The 14871-nt window shown below is 34.7% G+C and overlaps 1 protein-coding gene across 1 annotated transcript in view; it reads left to right on the forward strand.

Annotated features, from left to right (window-relative positions):
- Positions 1-14871, forward strand: part of LOC140162711 (dynactin subunit 1-like) — an 83358-nt gene that overhangs the window by 15353 nt on the left and 53134 nt on the right. The window contains exons 2-5 of the mRNA XM_072185993.1: positions 9221-9363; positions 10331-10448; positions 10996-11091; positions 13075-13152. Coding sequence (XP_072042094.1) covers positions 9266-9363; positions 10331-10448; positions 10996-11091; positions 13075-13152 — 390 coding nt within the window. The 5' untranslated portion in view covers positions 9221-9265. The remainder of the gene's footprint in view (positions 1-9220; positions 9364-10330; positions 10449-10995; positions 11092-13074; positions 13153-14871) is intronic.

Here is a 14871-nt window from a genome sequence, read left to right on the forward strand (position 1 = left end):
GATGACTTTCTATAACATCAATTTTGTGCACATGAGAGAATTTAAGGTGCCCAGTGGTGTCAGCATAACTGGACACCAAAATATTTGGTGTCCAGTTATGACTGACAATAACAAGCTATCTGTAATTATGTCATACTTTGAAAAGTGTATTTGACCTGCAAATTTATCTAAACATATCACACTGTTGTTTTAAGTATTCATTGTTTATCAGATACCCAATTTTTAAAAATTATGACATATTATTCATTTTCATGTGTCGGTCATAACTCGGTGTTCAGTTTGTCGTACAATATCCAGCTTTAACTTTAATTCAACTTATTTTGCAATTTCCATTTGTCAGTCATATATTTAAACATGTCATAATATATCATTTGAAGTATTTGTTGTTTACAAATTACCCCATTTTAAAAAAATATAGCACATTTTGCATTTTTACATGTCGGTCATAACGTCGCGCATAACGCGGACACCAAAATATGTACTTTGCGTAAGCGCTGTCTTTGTTAACAGATGTTTTGTCTCTAACATTTCTTTCATAATACAATTTTAGTATACATCCTATTCACTCAATAAGACCAAAAAAAAATAAGCAATGGTCACATATAAATGAAACTAACAGGCAACCAGATGTAGATGATCTTTTTTGTCACAAGTGGTGTCCATGATTTTGAGACCTTACATGTAATAAAAATTAAAAATAGCTGTTAACAATTTCTTTTTTGAAAGTTTTTAGTAATAACCCACTTGTTTTGTATAAAAAATTACAAATAGGCCAAATACCTGTTACAGTTTTCAAAATTCAGGGCAAATTATGTGTCGGTCATAACCGGACACCATTGGACCCCATAATACAAGAATGAGCCACCAATGTTTTCCGCTACAAGGCCGCGCCATTTTTTAATTCGCGGACCTATTTTCTCCATAATTATAAAAATGCGACTTTTTTGGCGACTCAAATTTATGCATAGGCTTTACACTTTTATTTAAGCTATTATTCGCCACTCTTTCTGATTAATTAGCCTAAAGACCAGCCCAAAATACCTCAAAAAGTTTCTGTATTTTACCGGAACTCATTACACAAATGGTGCATTGATTTAGTGGTGTGCCCCCTATACATAGCTATGCATGGCTATACATAGCCATACATAGCTATTCATGGCTATACATAGCCATGCATGGCTATACATAGCTATGCATGCTTATTGCATGGCTATACATAGCAATACATGGCACTATATATAATAATACATGGCTATACATAGCGATATGTGGCTGTACATAGCTATACTTGTCTATACATAGCTATGCAATGCTATACGGTCATTTTCACAGTAAAGGGTGTAACTTTTGATTTTTAGAGTCAAAATTTCAAACCACTTATATATGTTTCTGTTTACTGAAATCATGCATAGAAGCAACTTAAATTCCAGTAAAATAATGTTTCAAGGCTTAAACCTTTTGATTTCTAATAAAAATTTGACATTTCCATAACATTTTGGTTAAAATCTAAGAAAAATGTATTTTACATAACGTCAGAAAACATATGACATGAAAGCTGTAATACATGTGAAATCCCATTCCAAAGTAAGTCAACAGATATAAGTTAAATTTTATACCATGTTTTGCTATGTTTGTAATTGCAGTTTTGAAAATTTTTAACATCAAGTGTCATTTACAATGGAAATTTCCAAACCTGAAACATATTTTTTAAGTTTTAATTGGGTTCCTAAAATAATTTGAATGTCTAACTTCATGTACAAATACTACTTGATGAAAGGAACCTCCCAGCCAAGTTTCACAGAAATTGGAGTTATTTTTTAGAATTGGCAATTCAAGCGATTTGTGTTTCGGAGGCTTCAGTTAACAACACAGGTGATCATAAAAGTAAAATATTTGGCTAACTACTACAAGTTGACATAAAAAAATAGGTAAAAAATATCACAATTACCCATTTTCATGCTTTGCTTCTAAGTATTGAATTTCAGTTGTGACAAAATTAAATTATCACAGCAAGTCATTTTTTTTGTTTGGAGGCTTCATGTTAACAATGGCTAAACACTGCAAAAGTGGTTTTTTTGAAAACAACACTGTTGGGATCATCTAAGCTGTTATTTTCTTGTGTGTATTGAATCAATGATTCTATGCGGCAGATATTGTAGATTTATAGCATGTTAACTTTTTCACCCATTTGTTAAGTATGGTGTTTTTTTCGTGTGAAGCCTCCGAAACAGGCTTTTTGGGTATCAGTATATTTTTCAAACATTAACCATAATATCAAAATTTTTTTTAATTTATGACATTCTGCACATTTCAAGTAACGATTACAATGCAGATATCAGTATGAAACACCAATTTAGATATGCATAGATGATAATTAATCTTATTGTTGTTTCGGAGGCTTCATTTGTTTCGGAGGCTTCAATTGTTAACGGAAAGTTTGTATTGGGTCCCATTTTCAAACGGTGATATATATCTCCACGCTTTAAAAACAAGTCACTTGAGGATCTACTTTGCTACATTTTGATAAATAGATTGGATGAGCTCTTTTATTTATATTTGCACAAGCTTGCTGAACAGTTTGTTTCGGAGGCTTCAAAAAGTTAACGGAAAAACGGCTCTTTGAAGTCAAGATTTTATAAAAATTTTAAAAGCTTGCAAATCGACTAATTTTTGTTACCCATTTTAAGTTAAGATAACAACTGTTATGAATCAAGAAGAAGTGAAGAAATAACCAAGAATTATGAACCAAAGCTACACCCACAAAGTTTGTTAACATTTGTTAACGGAAAATGAAGCCTCGAAGCGACAAATATCGAAGTCCGGTTCTCAAAAATACAGGGCTGTTCACAATTAAATCTAATGTGGCAGTGTTAACTGAACATATGACTGTACTTTCAGGATAAGAAAAAATATCCATGAACTAACTGAAGAAAACACAGGGTTTTACAAAAATGTTACTGTTTTTTATAGTTTTTCAAAATGGCAATATTAGGTACAATTAAGCCTGCTAAAACTGAACGCAGTAACTCCCAAAGCTGATTATGCTACCCAAGGTAGCTGCTAACTAAATGACTTATGTGGCCAAAAATCATGGAATTCTGTGGCTTTATTAGAATACTACGGATTAAAATGTTAAAAATCCAAAGTTACACCCTTTACCGTGAAAATGACCATTATACATAACTGTGCATGGCTATATGGTCATACATGGCTATACATAGGGCACGGTGGCTCAGTGGTTACGGCCTTGGACTCATAATCCGAGAGCTTGCTCGGCGTGCGTGGGTTCGATTCCCGTCCCACCACCGTGTTGCGCCCTTGGGCAAGGCGCTTTGCCTCGCTTGCCTCACTCCACCCAGGTGCAATGGGAAGCTGTTAGGGGTAGTCACAGTCGTTGTACTGATGGACCCTGCGCCACTTGTAGGCTGCAAAGCGTGGTTCCGACATATTCTAATGACGGCGGAATAAATGTAAAGCGCTTTGAGGCTGTTTACGGCATAAAGCGCTATATAAATATCTACATTTATTTATTTATTTACATACATGTAGCTGTTGAAGTTATGAGCCTTGAGTTTTACTCCAACCTTCTTTCAAAAATCTTCCACTTGGAAAGATCCTTAAATGAAGCTGTCTAACGGCAGAGCTCAGCATTTTTTTGAGGAAAGCTTTATTTTAGATAGCTCTATCTCATGATGCAGATCATATGTATGCAGGTGGCTTACTTTTCATGTTATGAACCTTCAAAGTTGATGCCTTTACTTCAAACCTTTTCATGCTTTTCTTTGAAAATTCCTCCATATGGACTCCATACTGACAGTTCTTAAAAATGGGGCTGTCAGACAGCAGAGCTCTGTCCATTTTTTTTCAGAAAAGCGGTATTTTAAAAAGGTTCATCTCATGATGCAGTTCATATGTACGTTGGTCAGTTGTCAAGGTCATGAGCCTTGCTTTAATGTTGACATTTTCCTTCAACCTTCTTTGATAAATCCTCCATTTCTCACTTACAATTCCTTAAATGGGGCTTTAAGATGGTAGAGCTTTTCCTACCGACAGTTCCTTATGGCTGTCAGATGGTGGAGCTCTGTCCAATTCTCTTCAAGAAAGCTGTTTTTCAAATAACTCTACCTCATACTTCCAATTTCAATTTATGCAGTCCATAATAATAATGCTGAATATGGTAACCGACAATAAGTTGTGATATTATGCACCTACAATACCATGATACCAATAACATAATTATATATTAGTTCCAATGACATGCCTATATCCAGAAACAATTGAGCTACAGCACCATTGGTGCTCTTGTTTTTTTAATGATTATACATGTATAATAAGCTTACCTTAGAGCAGATTTACCCATAATATTTTGCAATAAACCTTTGGGGAGCGCATACTACCGTGATGTTGCAAAGTGAAGTCAGAGGCAGAGCTAGCTAGCTAGTCGCTTGTTTAACGCTGTCGCTGTCGCTGACTCTGTTACAGCGCAAAAGCCGAAGGTGTAATAAATTTCCAATTCCAGTCTGCTGCGCAACAACTACAGATGAAAAAGAAAGAAAACATCAATTTTGATTTTCTCGACCTAATAATTATCAATAATTATTCCTAATTCCGATCTCGATCGGCATGGCCCAGTCAGTGTATTATTTGTCATGATTTTCTTAAAGCGAGTCAGGGATTTCCGGTCAGGGACCGAGGTCTTTCTTTGCAGTAATATTAATTCATTTTTAGCCCAGGTTTAGCCATCTACCATGATAAAATTATATCATTTATAGTTAAATCTGTTTGCCGGCAGCCGCACGTGACGTCACGTCGGTAACATACATGTATTACTCGGCATTAATGTTTTAAACATCATAAAGTATAGGTCGATTAAAACCACAATGGCAGCCGTAAAAAAAAAAATTTCCGTTGAAAATCACGGGAATTCTGGGGCAAGTTTGAATCAAGTTCGGGCAAGCACATTTACAGTATGGCCTGCCCGATCAGCTGAGACGAAAATACCTCGTCTCAGCCGATCAGGCAAGCTAAACAATAAAATTTGTCGCGGCCTGATTCCGAATTATATCAGTCTTCTTCACTCCAATTTCCATTGACATAGCTCCGCATACATTTGAGGATCGGGGCGGGTTTGACTCAAATATAAAAATTAATCATTTTCATCAACAATCATTATTACTGTAAAACAAGTTAATTTTGCGAGCAATTTAATTTCGCGAATTTCGCGAGCGCCTCAGATTCGCAAAATGAAATTGCCGCGAAATTATATGTGCAAATACGCTTGTAACTGGCGCCAAATTCGACAACCCTAACTCAACAAATTAAATCTTGAATATTTAATGTACTAAATTTAACTATAATATTGTAATATTGTGGCATAAATTATTATTTGTTAGACATTTACCTTTTAACATCATTAACATACTTCGTTTATCATGACAAGGATCATATAAATTCCAAAAACCTTAAACTTTCACGTACAACTAGCTGGGGATTGATTTGCTTGAGTTCGATACATTCACATAGAAAATAGTGACACTGACTATTGGCACAAGTTTCCTTTGCATCACTTGTGTCAAAATAATTTCTGAGTATTTTTAAATATCTTTTTTAATAATAAAATATAATTTTTTAGTGTTGTAGGATGAAAAAATAAAGTTTTAAAACAAAACAAATGTACAAGGGCCAGGGGTGTCTATTCTTCCAGAAAATTGAAATTATTCCCTCACCCTACCGTGCTGTGTCACATCCGTCCTCAGATTCTTACCCAACTAAGAGATCCCAAAAATGGACCCAAAAGGTAAAGTTTTTCCCCTCTATTTTTTTTTCTTTTTCAAAATGCAAAATTCTTCTCCAAGGGGGTAAAATTATTCCCTCCCCTTTGAGAGCGATTAACGGAAGAATAAACGCCCCTGAACAAGGGCATGATCAGTGATGATGAGATATCCAAGATGGCCGCGCCCATTGCAAAACGTGTTTTTAAATTCAAAGTATGCAAATTAAAATAATTTTCTTCATAGTTTGCATTAAAGTTTCGAGATTAAAACAGACATATTTCGTTCATAAATTAATTGCAACATTCTGTTGGGAAAGGTAAGATGAAAATTCTACCACAAAACAAGAAAAAATACGGTACCCTGCAAGTTGAAGAGCTGAATTCGGAAACTTTGACATGACACTACAGTAGTTAAGCTTTAATTATTTTTTTTTGATTCGCGAAATCAAATTGCAGCGAAAATTTGGCTTATTGACGATTAGCGAAATTAAGTTGCCTTGAAATTAAAGTGTTTTACAATATATCGTACAGTACCTGATTTAAGTTGGTATTGATTTGTATGTAATTGATGTCTAGATTTCTATTTTTAAAAGTTGCATAAAAATTGGAGTTGTCGCCGGGAGTTGTCGTTTCTTAAAATAGCCATTATTACACCCAAATAAGGATGTAACTCAACTTGTTACTTTACGTAGTCTGTTTACTTTAATACTAAGGAAATATTATACCGTATGTCAAAAATGGCCTCTTTTGGGGTGCTAAATCTGCTAAACTCGACTGGGCTTCATGGGGCACTATACCCCCTCGACCCCTGTGGGGAGCACCGCGCCCTCAACCCCCATGGATATATTTTCATAGGTTTTTATCCAGGCCCACACTCATGCCTGTAAGTCACAGCGATAGTTTAAGCTTAATTTAGAAAGTTGTTTGCTGTATTAAATATGTCATGATATGTACATATGTATAACGGTATACTAAAATGAGTATTGTAGTTTTTTGCACAACACTTTACCATGTCTGATACATATGTACATCTGCATCATCGTCTGCCCCTTGTTCCAAAGCAAAAAATTAAATCAGTGACAAAGGCAACAGTGGCTGATTGGCCAGATGAACTTGGAACTAGTTTTAAGTTTGAGCATTGTTGTGAAAGGGTAGGGAAAGCGACATGCATTGTCTGTCAGAAAAACTGCAAAAAATTAAGGCCAGGTACATGAGGGGAAGGTGGTGACAGCCTTATGATTTTACCTGTTTTTCCTCAATATTTTGCGGACTTGAAAGCCTAGTTTTGATGAGAACTGAAGGTTCTTGCAAAAGCCCTTTGCGAGAACCTAAACAGGTTCCTGCAATTGATTGAGAATTTGAACCCCTGTAGATCATAGAGGATATATCCACTTCACTCATGTGTGACTTCTAACAAAAGGCGCTGGTTCCCGTAGTATATTCCTCATTCAAACCAATTCAATGCACGACCTCAGAGTTACCTGCATGACTTCGGCGCCTAAATCGGCGGGCTATTTTGAAACAGTCATGGTTGCACATGAAGGTACCGTATTCGTTCCAATAAGCGCCCACCCAGCGACTTTGCAACAAACACAATATGAAATTATTAACCGCCCATCCAATGTTGTCAAAATACTTTCAGTAAGCTTACCTGTCAAGTGATTTTACATGCGTGCATGAGGGAAATTGAACATCAAAAGTATCCAAAATGTTCACCAAAATTAAATTATGACGCTATTTCATAGTGTGCAGATGTATAGATATTAAAAATACTTCACAATAACCACCTGCAAATGCCTTTAAAAGGCCAAGTTTGAGCTAATTCTGTCTCAAATTCGTATTTTTTGCCGGCGCGGCAGCGGCCATCTTTATAGTGCGCCCTCAAAAACATTTTGTCAATGTAATATTAAATTAAGACACATAAGAGGGCGCACTAACTGAGAGTAACTAAATACTTTCAGACGGTGATTGATGACTAAAAAACAGGTAAAAAATAAGCGCCCACCCAAAATGACTTTGTTAAGCGCCCTGGACGCTTATTGGAATGAATACGGTACTTCTTTTGAAAGTCCTAAACAAGGTACATGTATATAGCAGTCGTTGATAGCATATGCAGCTTATAGAACATGGATAACCTCTATTGTAGGGCTGAACGAATTTGGATTAAAATTTGCAAATAATGTGTCTAATGAATTAATCGTGAAATATAATAAGCAATTTTGATCACAAACATCTTCAGGCAACATTAAGACCCAGTCCACAGGGGTGTGTTTTTTTTCCATCAATTACGATTGTGTCATAATTGTAATATTTACTGTGTTTCCTCTCAATGTAGTCACTCGTCAGCATACTACAATCGTGCCATCATTTGCGAATGATGAAAATTTCCATCATTGGGCTGGTTTGTACATATGATTGTGTCGTAATTGCTGATGACAATTACCTGTGTGTACACATTTTGTCGTTGTATACACTAAATGGACTTCGTAATAATGCCGTCTTGTGTGTATAACCAGAATTTATTACGACACGATGATGAGGTGCTGACCCTGTGGACGCTCTCATGATTCATTTATCATAAACATGTCATAATTGGGTAATTACGACACGATGACGAAAATAATTATAGGCCTACTAGTGTGGACTGGGTCTAACACTAAAAACTTGTTCAATTTAATCTATGTTTATTATCCCCTGGCTTTAGCCAAGAGGGGGATATTGCGATAGTGTATTCCTTCTGTGTATGTGTATGTGTGTTCCATTTTGGTTAGGTTTTGCCTTCCGCCTATTTTCTCGGAGACTAGGGGTTGCACGTTCCTCAAACTTGGTGGATGGGCATCTTGCCCCGAGACAGAACCGGTTTGTATTGGTTAGTGGGTCAAGGTCACTGAGGTCATCCAGGGGTTGTCTGAGGTCAAATTAGTAAAAACTGTCATATGGGCATGAAACTTGGTGGGTACAGTCAACATTTAAAGTCAAATTTTTAGAAGGTCATTTCAAGGTCACCAGGGATCATCTGAGGTTAAATGAGTAAAAACTGTTGGATGGGCATGAAACTTAGTGGGTACAGTCAACATTTAAAACCAAAATTTTTGGAAGGTCATTTCGGGGTCACCAGGGGTCATCTGTGGTCAAATTAGTAAAAACTGTTGTATGGCATGAAACTTGGTGGGTACAGTCAACATTTAAAGCCACATTTTTGGAAGGTCATTTTGAGGTTACCAGGGGTCATCTGAGGTCAAATTAGTAAAACTGTCGGATGGGCATGAAACTTGGTGGGTACAGTCTACATTTAGAGCCAGATTTTTGGAAGGTCATTTCGGGGTCATCTGAAGTACAAGTTTACTGGCCGCCCAGCCAGGGGGATCGTGTGGTTCGAGAACCGCCTATTTTTCCACTGTAAATCCTATTAATTTTGTTCATGTTGTTTTCTCTTTCTGATATTAGATACACTGTGATATTGTGTCAAGTTATATTTAACCATTGATCAAAATGGCTGAAAAACCAGTAAAGAACGGGACTCGTGTCGAGATAACAGGCAAAAATTTACAGGGCAAAGTAGCTTTTGTGGGAGTCACAGCATTTGCAAGGTGAGTCATGGTGCAGTTGAATTAGTTATCATTACTTATTTGTTCTACACAAGAATTGTAAAACACTTTTAAAATGTTTCAAGCTTAATTTGGTTTTTAATTAAAAATTGAGTGTATGCATATGTTTTGTTTTTCATCTCAACATTATTTACTCACATTTTTGATTGAATTGTCCAGTATGGTCCAGTATTCTGTTTGGAAAACACTTGGGAGATAGCAGTTTGTTACACCAATGGCCAATTCCACCGTTACGGACGTTACAGATACATGCAACTTGCAACTTTTAAGTGAATAGCACACATGTTTGCTGTTAGGATAACACTTTATTTCTTAGTCATGCTACTAGTACACACTCTATTGTTCAATATAATGAAGCAATTTTGTTTTGGCTTTCTTAGTTAATTAGCTACAGAAATTAGAAACGAGCATTACGGATGTTACGCAAAAGTGCCTGCCTTTTTGACAGATGGTATCCTTAAATCTGCATTCAGTGCTGTGTTTTATTGAGCAAGCCCTGACTCCATTCTATGTAAACATGAAAAGCAAGTTTGAAATTAATACTCCTGAGTCCTGTATCGTCCTACACTGTTGATTTAGAGTTACGGACATTACATTTTATCTCAAAAGTAACGTCCGTAACGTTTTACATAATGAAAAAAAAAACTGTCCAGGTGCTTCCTCAGATTTTTTTCTTTACTATCTTGAAGTAGGTCTGACATCAATCTATGGAGGCATGATTAGCAAGTTTGAAATAAATGCTCCTGTTTTGAGCAATAATGTTCCAAAATTATACGTATGCCAGTTTATTCTTGAAAATCAGTCACAATGGAGTATGCCTGCATAAAAGCTAGCATTGGTGTAAGAATTCACAATCTCAACTACAATGTATGTCTCCTTTATTTTCCATGTGCATACAGAAAACAAGTGGACCTCATGTACAATGAAATGCTTTTTTTTTCTTTTTCAGTGGCAAGTGGATAGGTGTTATACTTGATGATGCTAATGGCAAAAATAATGGCACTGTTCAAGGGAAGAAGTACTTCAGTGCTCCTGACAACCATGGCATATTTGTTAGGCAGTCTCAGGTAGGAGGAATAGTAACAGATTACAAATGTATAGATTATACTCTGGTTCACCTCAAGTTTGGTAGTTACGTAGGTGTGTATTTTGCTGGTCTCAGTATCAAATTGTCTGTCAAAGTTAATTGCACAGAGGGTATCTATACACACATGTTCAAAGGTGGTTTGTCAGCAGGCTTATAGCGAAAAAAGCAAAAAAGTATTAATGTCACTAGCAAACATGAGATGAACCAAAGTATAAAAAAGAAAGTATTGTCTCTGAGAATGTCAATCACTGCTCCATATTTGTATTTTCTTTGTGATGTTTTTCTCCTCAAATGAAATGGAAAATACAAAATTATTACTGATAAATAATGTAAGATATATACCTACTAATACTAAGTTTGGTTGTGATTTGAAAACAAGCTACATTTGTACTGTTTATTTGATTTTTTCAAAGGGTCTGTATACCTTTCAAAACAAGAAAGTTAAAATATGTTATGATACTATCTCAGTACAACAGAAAATAGCCTATGATTGTAATTTTACTTTTGTACATGTTTGATTGATTTAGATAACTATCTTAGATGAGTCGCCACAACACACCAAGACCCCATCTCCAGCAGCCACACCCACCACAGGTCTACCAAAACTATCCAAGAAGGACACTGTAAGTACACATGGCAACCAATTGCATTGTGGGCAATTTTCTCTGAACAAGTAGTTAGTTTTAATTCCATCCATTGCAGATTTTTATGTCCTAGCACATAATGGAATGATCAATGTTTTGAATGTTTAGTTCTTGTTTTTATGTATTTTCCTGTTTTTTATCCTGTTTTAAGTCCTATGTGCTCATCACATTTTGCATTGTGTACACTTTGTTACAGATTTCTGCATTCTGTTGTTTTATTGAATTAATATTTACATTTTATTGAGATATATTGTGTTTTCATAAGATGTTATATGTTTTTCGTAAAAATTAACTTTCTATCTTCCTTGTTTTCCTAAAAAGGAAAAGGAAATTTATATAAGATCAACAGTCCTAGGTGTGTAAAAATCTTAGTACTACAGCTCAACTGATCATACTTTTCCTACATTCGACCTTGCATGATTTTTGAGTTGACACAGTCATGAAAATAACTATAGATACTTGACAGACCATTAGTAGCCCAGTTCTGAACCTTTTCATTGATCATTCATAACAATAGGTATCTGATGGATCAGTGAAGATAAGAAGGGATTATAATATATCCGTAACCTTGATATTTTAGTACATCTCGAGGAAAAAGTGCAATGGTCATGTTTTCATTTTATGTTTCAAATATCCTGAGCATGAAAATTGAGTATTTAACCCAAAATGGAAAATTTATTGGAAATCTGTTTAACAGATTTTTTTGACATCTTTTTCTGCACTGTATTATACCTAAATTAAGAAATTTGATAAATATTCAAAGAAAATATAGGTCATCCAAAAAATGTTGATTTGTACACATTTTGGGGCAAAAAAGGAAAAATAAGCAAAAATATCAAAATCTGTTTTAACAGCTTCATTCATCAAGTCATAACAAACGGCCTACATGCTTAATTTCTAATAAAATATTGAAATTGTGAAAAATATAGGTATTTATTGATTTTCATGTTTTTCTTGCAAATATGCTAATAATATGCAAATTATGAAATTGCAAAATAAAGTTTCTACATAGCATACATCTTTCAAGTGTGATGTTCAAAATGACAGACATCAAAAAGAGATTCGATGAAATGTAAAGGTGTAGTAACAATTTTGGCATGGACTGTCTGGTTAGGAAAAGTACGGTAAGTTGAGCTGTACACTGAATATCAGCCTAATCACCCTTCAAAAACAATGATTCGGTTTAAAACATAAAAAGAATCAAAAACGTACCCCATATATATTTATTTTTATGGAGAAACCCAATTTTGAATAGTACTCGAACTACATTATATAAGGTATGGGTTTTCATGCGTGTATCAACCCCAATAGGGAAGTGTCCAAAATATTGATTTTGTTCATTATGTAACACTAGACAGCCCAAAATCAATGGGAGTGTAGAAATCTGTATTGTTTTTAACATGTGTGTATTGATTGTTGCTTGTTGCAGATCATTAACATGGGATCGGTTCTTGGGTCATTTGCACTTGATATGTGAATTCAAAGTGGTCAATTTTTGCCATTTGGTAATTTTTAAATTGCAGCAGCGAATCAAGTTTTGAAAATAATGAAGCTGAAAATTGATTGGCCAAATATGACCACTTTGAAGTTTGAATATTTGATTTTAGTATTATGTAGTAGTTTATAGATGAGGCAAATTGATACTGTTGCAGATTTTTAATGTAGGTCCTTCAGATTTAAATTTTCATAAATTATATACAAATGTATGCATTTTCATACTTGCACATTCACACACAAGTGTACACATGCACACGCTCGAATATAAATGATTCAATTATTTGGAAAAAAAACACCTTTTATCTTCTGATATTTATGTTCTCACTGAATTCACAAAAATAATATACTACATTTGTAGTAGATTTGAAAAAAAAAAGAAATATTTGATATCTAGTCTATGAATTAATTATATATGCATGTACCAACTTCTGTCCTTCAATTTCTTAAATTGGTGACATTTTATAGACAACAGGTCGCAAAGCTCAACAGCAGGGTAAAGGGAAAAGATCCGGTCATAATCAGGCTGGATCTGCCTCGGACAAAGTGAGTTCTCTCTGGTCCAAGGCACTGTGTACTCAAAATATTTATAGATGGACAATATCAACCATTTTGCATGAGGCTGCATGCCTTTTCTTTTATAATTTTATAATGATACATGGAATGAGATAGCAATTGCCGAATGAAAAATTAATATAACAATTCTATGGACAGGGTAAATTTCAATCAAGGGTTTGAAACTTTTGAATTCTTTGGATTTGTTGGAAATAAATGAATTGTTATTGATTTTGATAAACGCATCTTGTGTTAGTGTAATTTTTGCATCACACAAAAAGTGTTTCTGCCCAATTTGTGGGGAAAATATGATGGTATTAATTTCTCATACCATGTGACAATCAGTATTTTCTTTATGTAAGAGTGATAATCACACCATACTTACTGTTTGTAACCAATTTAACTTTGATTTCAGTTTTGTTAAAAAAATTTAATTTATATTTCTAACGCATTCACCTCAAGATATTTACAGCACAGCCAATAACCTATGCAATATTTAGTTCTAAAGATGATAGCAACTGTCTTCATGTTTCTTTTATAATTTCCAATAAAAGCTGTTGAGTTTCAGTGAACTTATTCCAATCCGCACATCTAATAGAGTATTACCAATTGCTAAAATTTGTAAACAAGTATTTTACGCCATTCACAAATTAACATCACATAGCAAATATTTATCGTACTTCTTAACCCATGCCAAAACATCTTCATTATCTGTGCTACATGTACCATCAAAGTTATTTGCAGTAGCTTCTTCATTGTTTTCATTTTCTCATTCTGTGCAAAATGTTTTTCCTAAATCTGCTATTGGCTCTTGCATCCTTTTCTTTCTCTTTCTCTCAGTCTTCCTTCTATTTAGCTCTCTCTCTCTTTCTCCCATCTCTCTCTCCTCTCTCTCACCCTACCTCTCCCCTTTCTCTTTCACTCTCCCTAAGTCTCTCCTCTTCTCCAATCACACACCTCTGTTTCTCTCACTCTTTCCATCTTTTTCTCCCTTTTTCTTCTGTCTGTCTCACATGTCTCTTTCTCCTTCCCCTCATTCTCACTATACCACTGACACACATCTCTTTCTCTCTCCTCTGTCCTTTTCTTCTACTTATGTCTCTCTTTCATTCTATTGCTGGATGTTTTCCTCATCTCTCACTTTCTCAAGTTTTTTCATAAAAATTGTTCAAATCTAACCACTGTACAAGGCCATCGATAACAACCAGCATAATGAATGCGATTAATTTCCAACCAAGGCACATTTGATCTTTCAGTGCATGTATTTAAAAGCTAATATAAATGCATTTTGTACGTCACATGATTGAATACTTAACCAAACGGCATACAATTTGTTACATAATTATCATACCATAATCATTTAGCCACCTGGTACTATCCAATATAAGTGTAAAAAGTATTATATTTATGATAATGTAATGATAAAATATTACTGCGGTTTAGATTTTTAAAAACCATACCAGCATTTGAAATTGTGATATTCAACAGTGGGTTCTAATAAAAGCAACTGTATTGGGTACATACTGAATTGCTAATTGTGATATATACATATGTAATATATGGAGTTCAACAATTTAAAGAAATAGTTATAAACAAACAAATTTATTTGTTTACTGACAGTCTAATCGTAGATGCAAATATATTTGGACACTGACCATCTCATCAAATTGAATTGCTAGTTATGATACATTTACACATAATATAGGAGTT

This window comes from Amphiura filiformis, chromosome 1, assembly GCF_039555335.1.
Source record: "Amphiura filiformis chromosome 1, Afil_fr2py, whole genome shotgun sequence".
NCBI classification, from domain to species: domain Eukaryota; kingdom Metazoa; phylum Echinodermata; class Ophiuroidea; order Amphilepidida; family Amphiuridae; genus Amphiura; species Amphiura filiformis.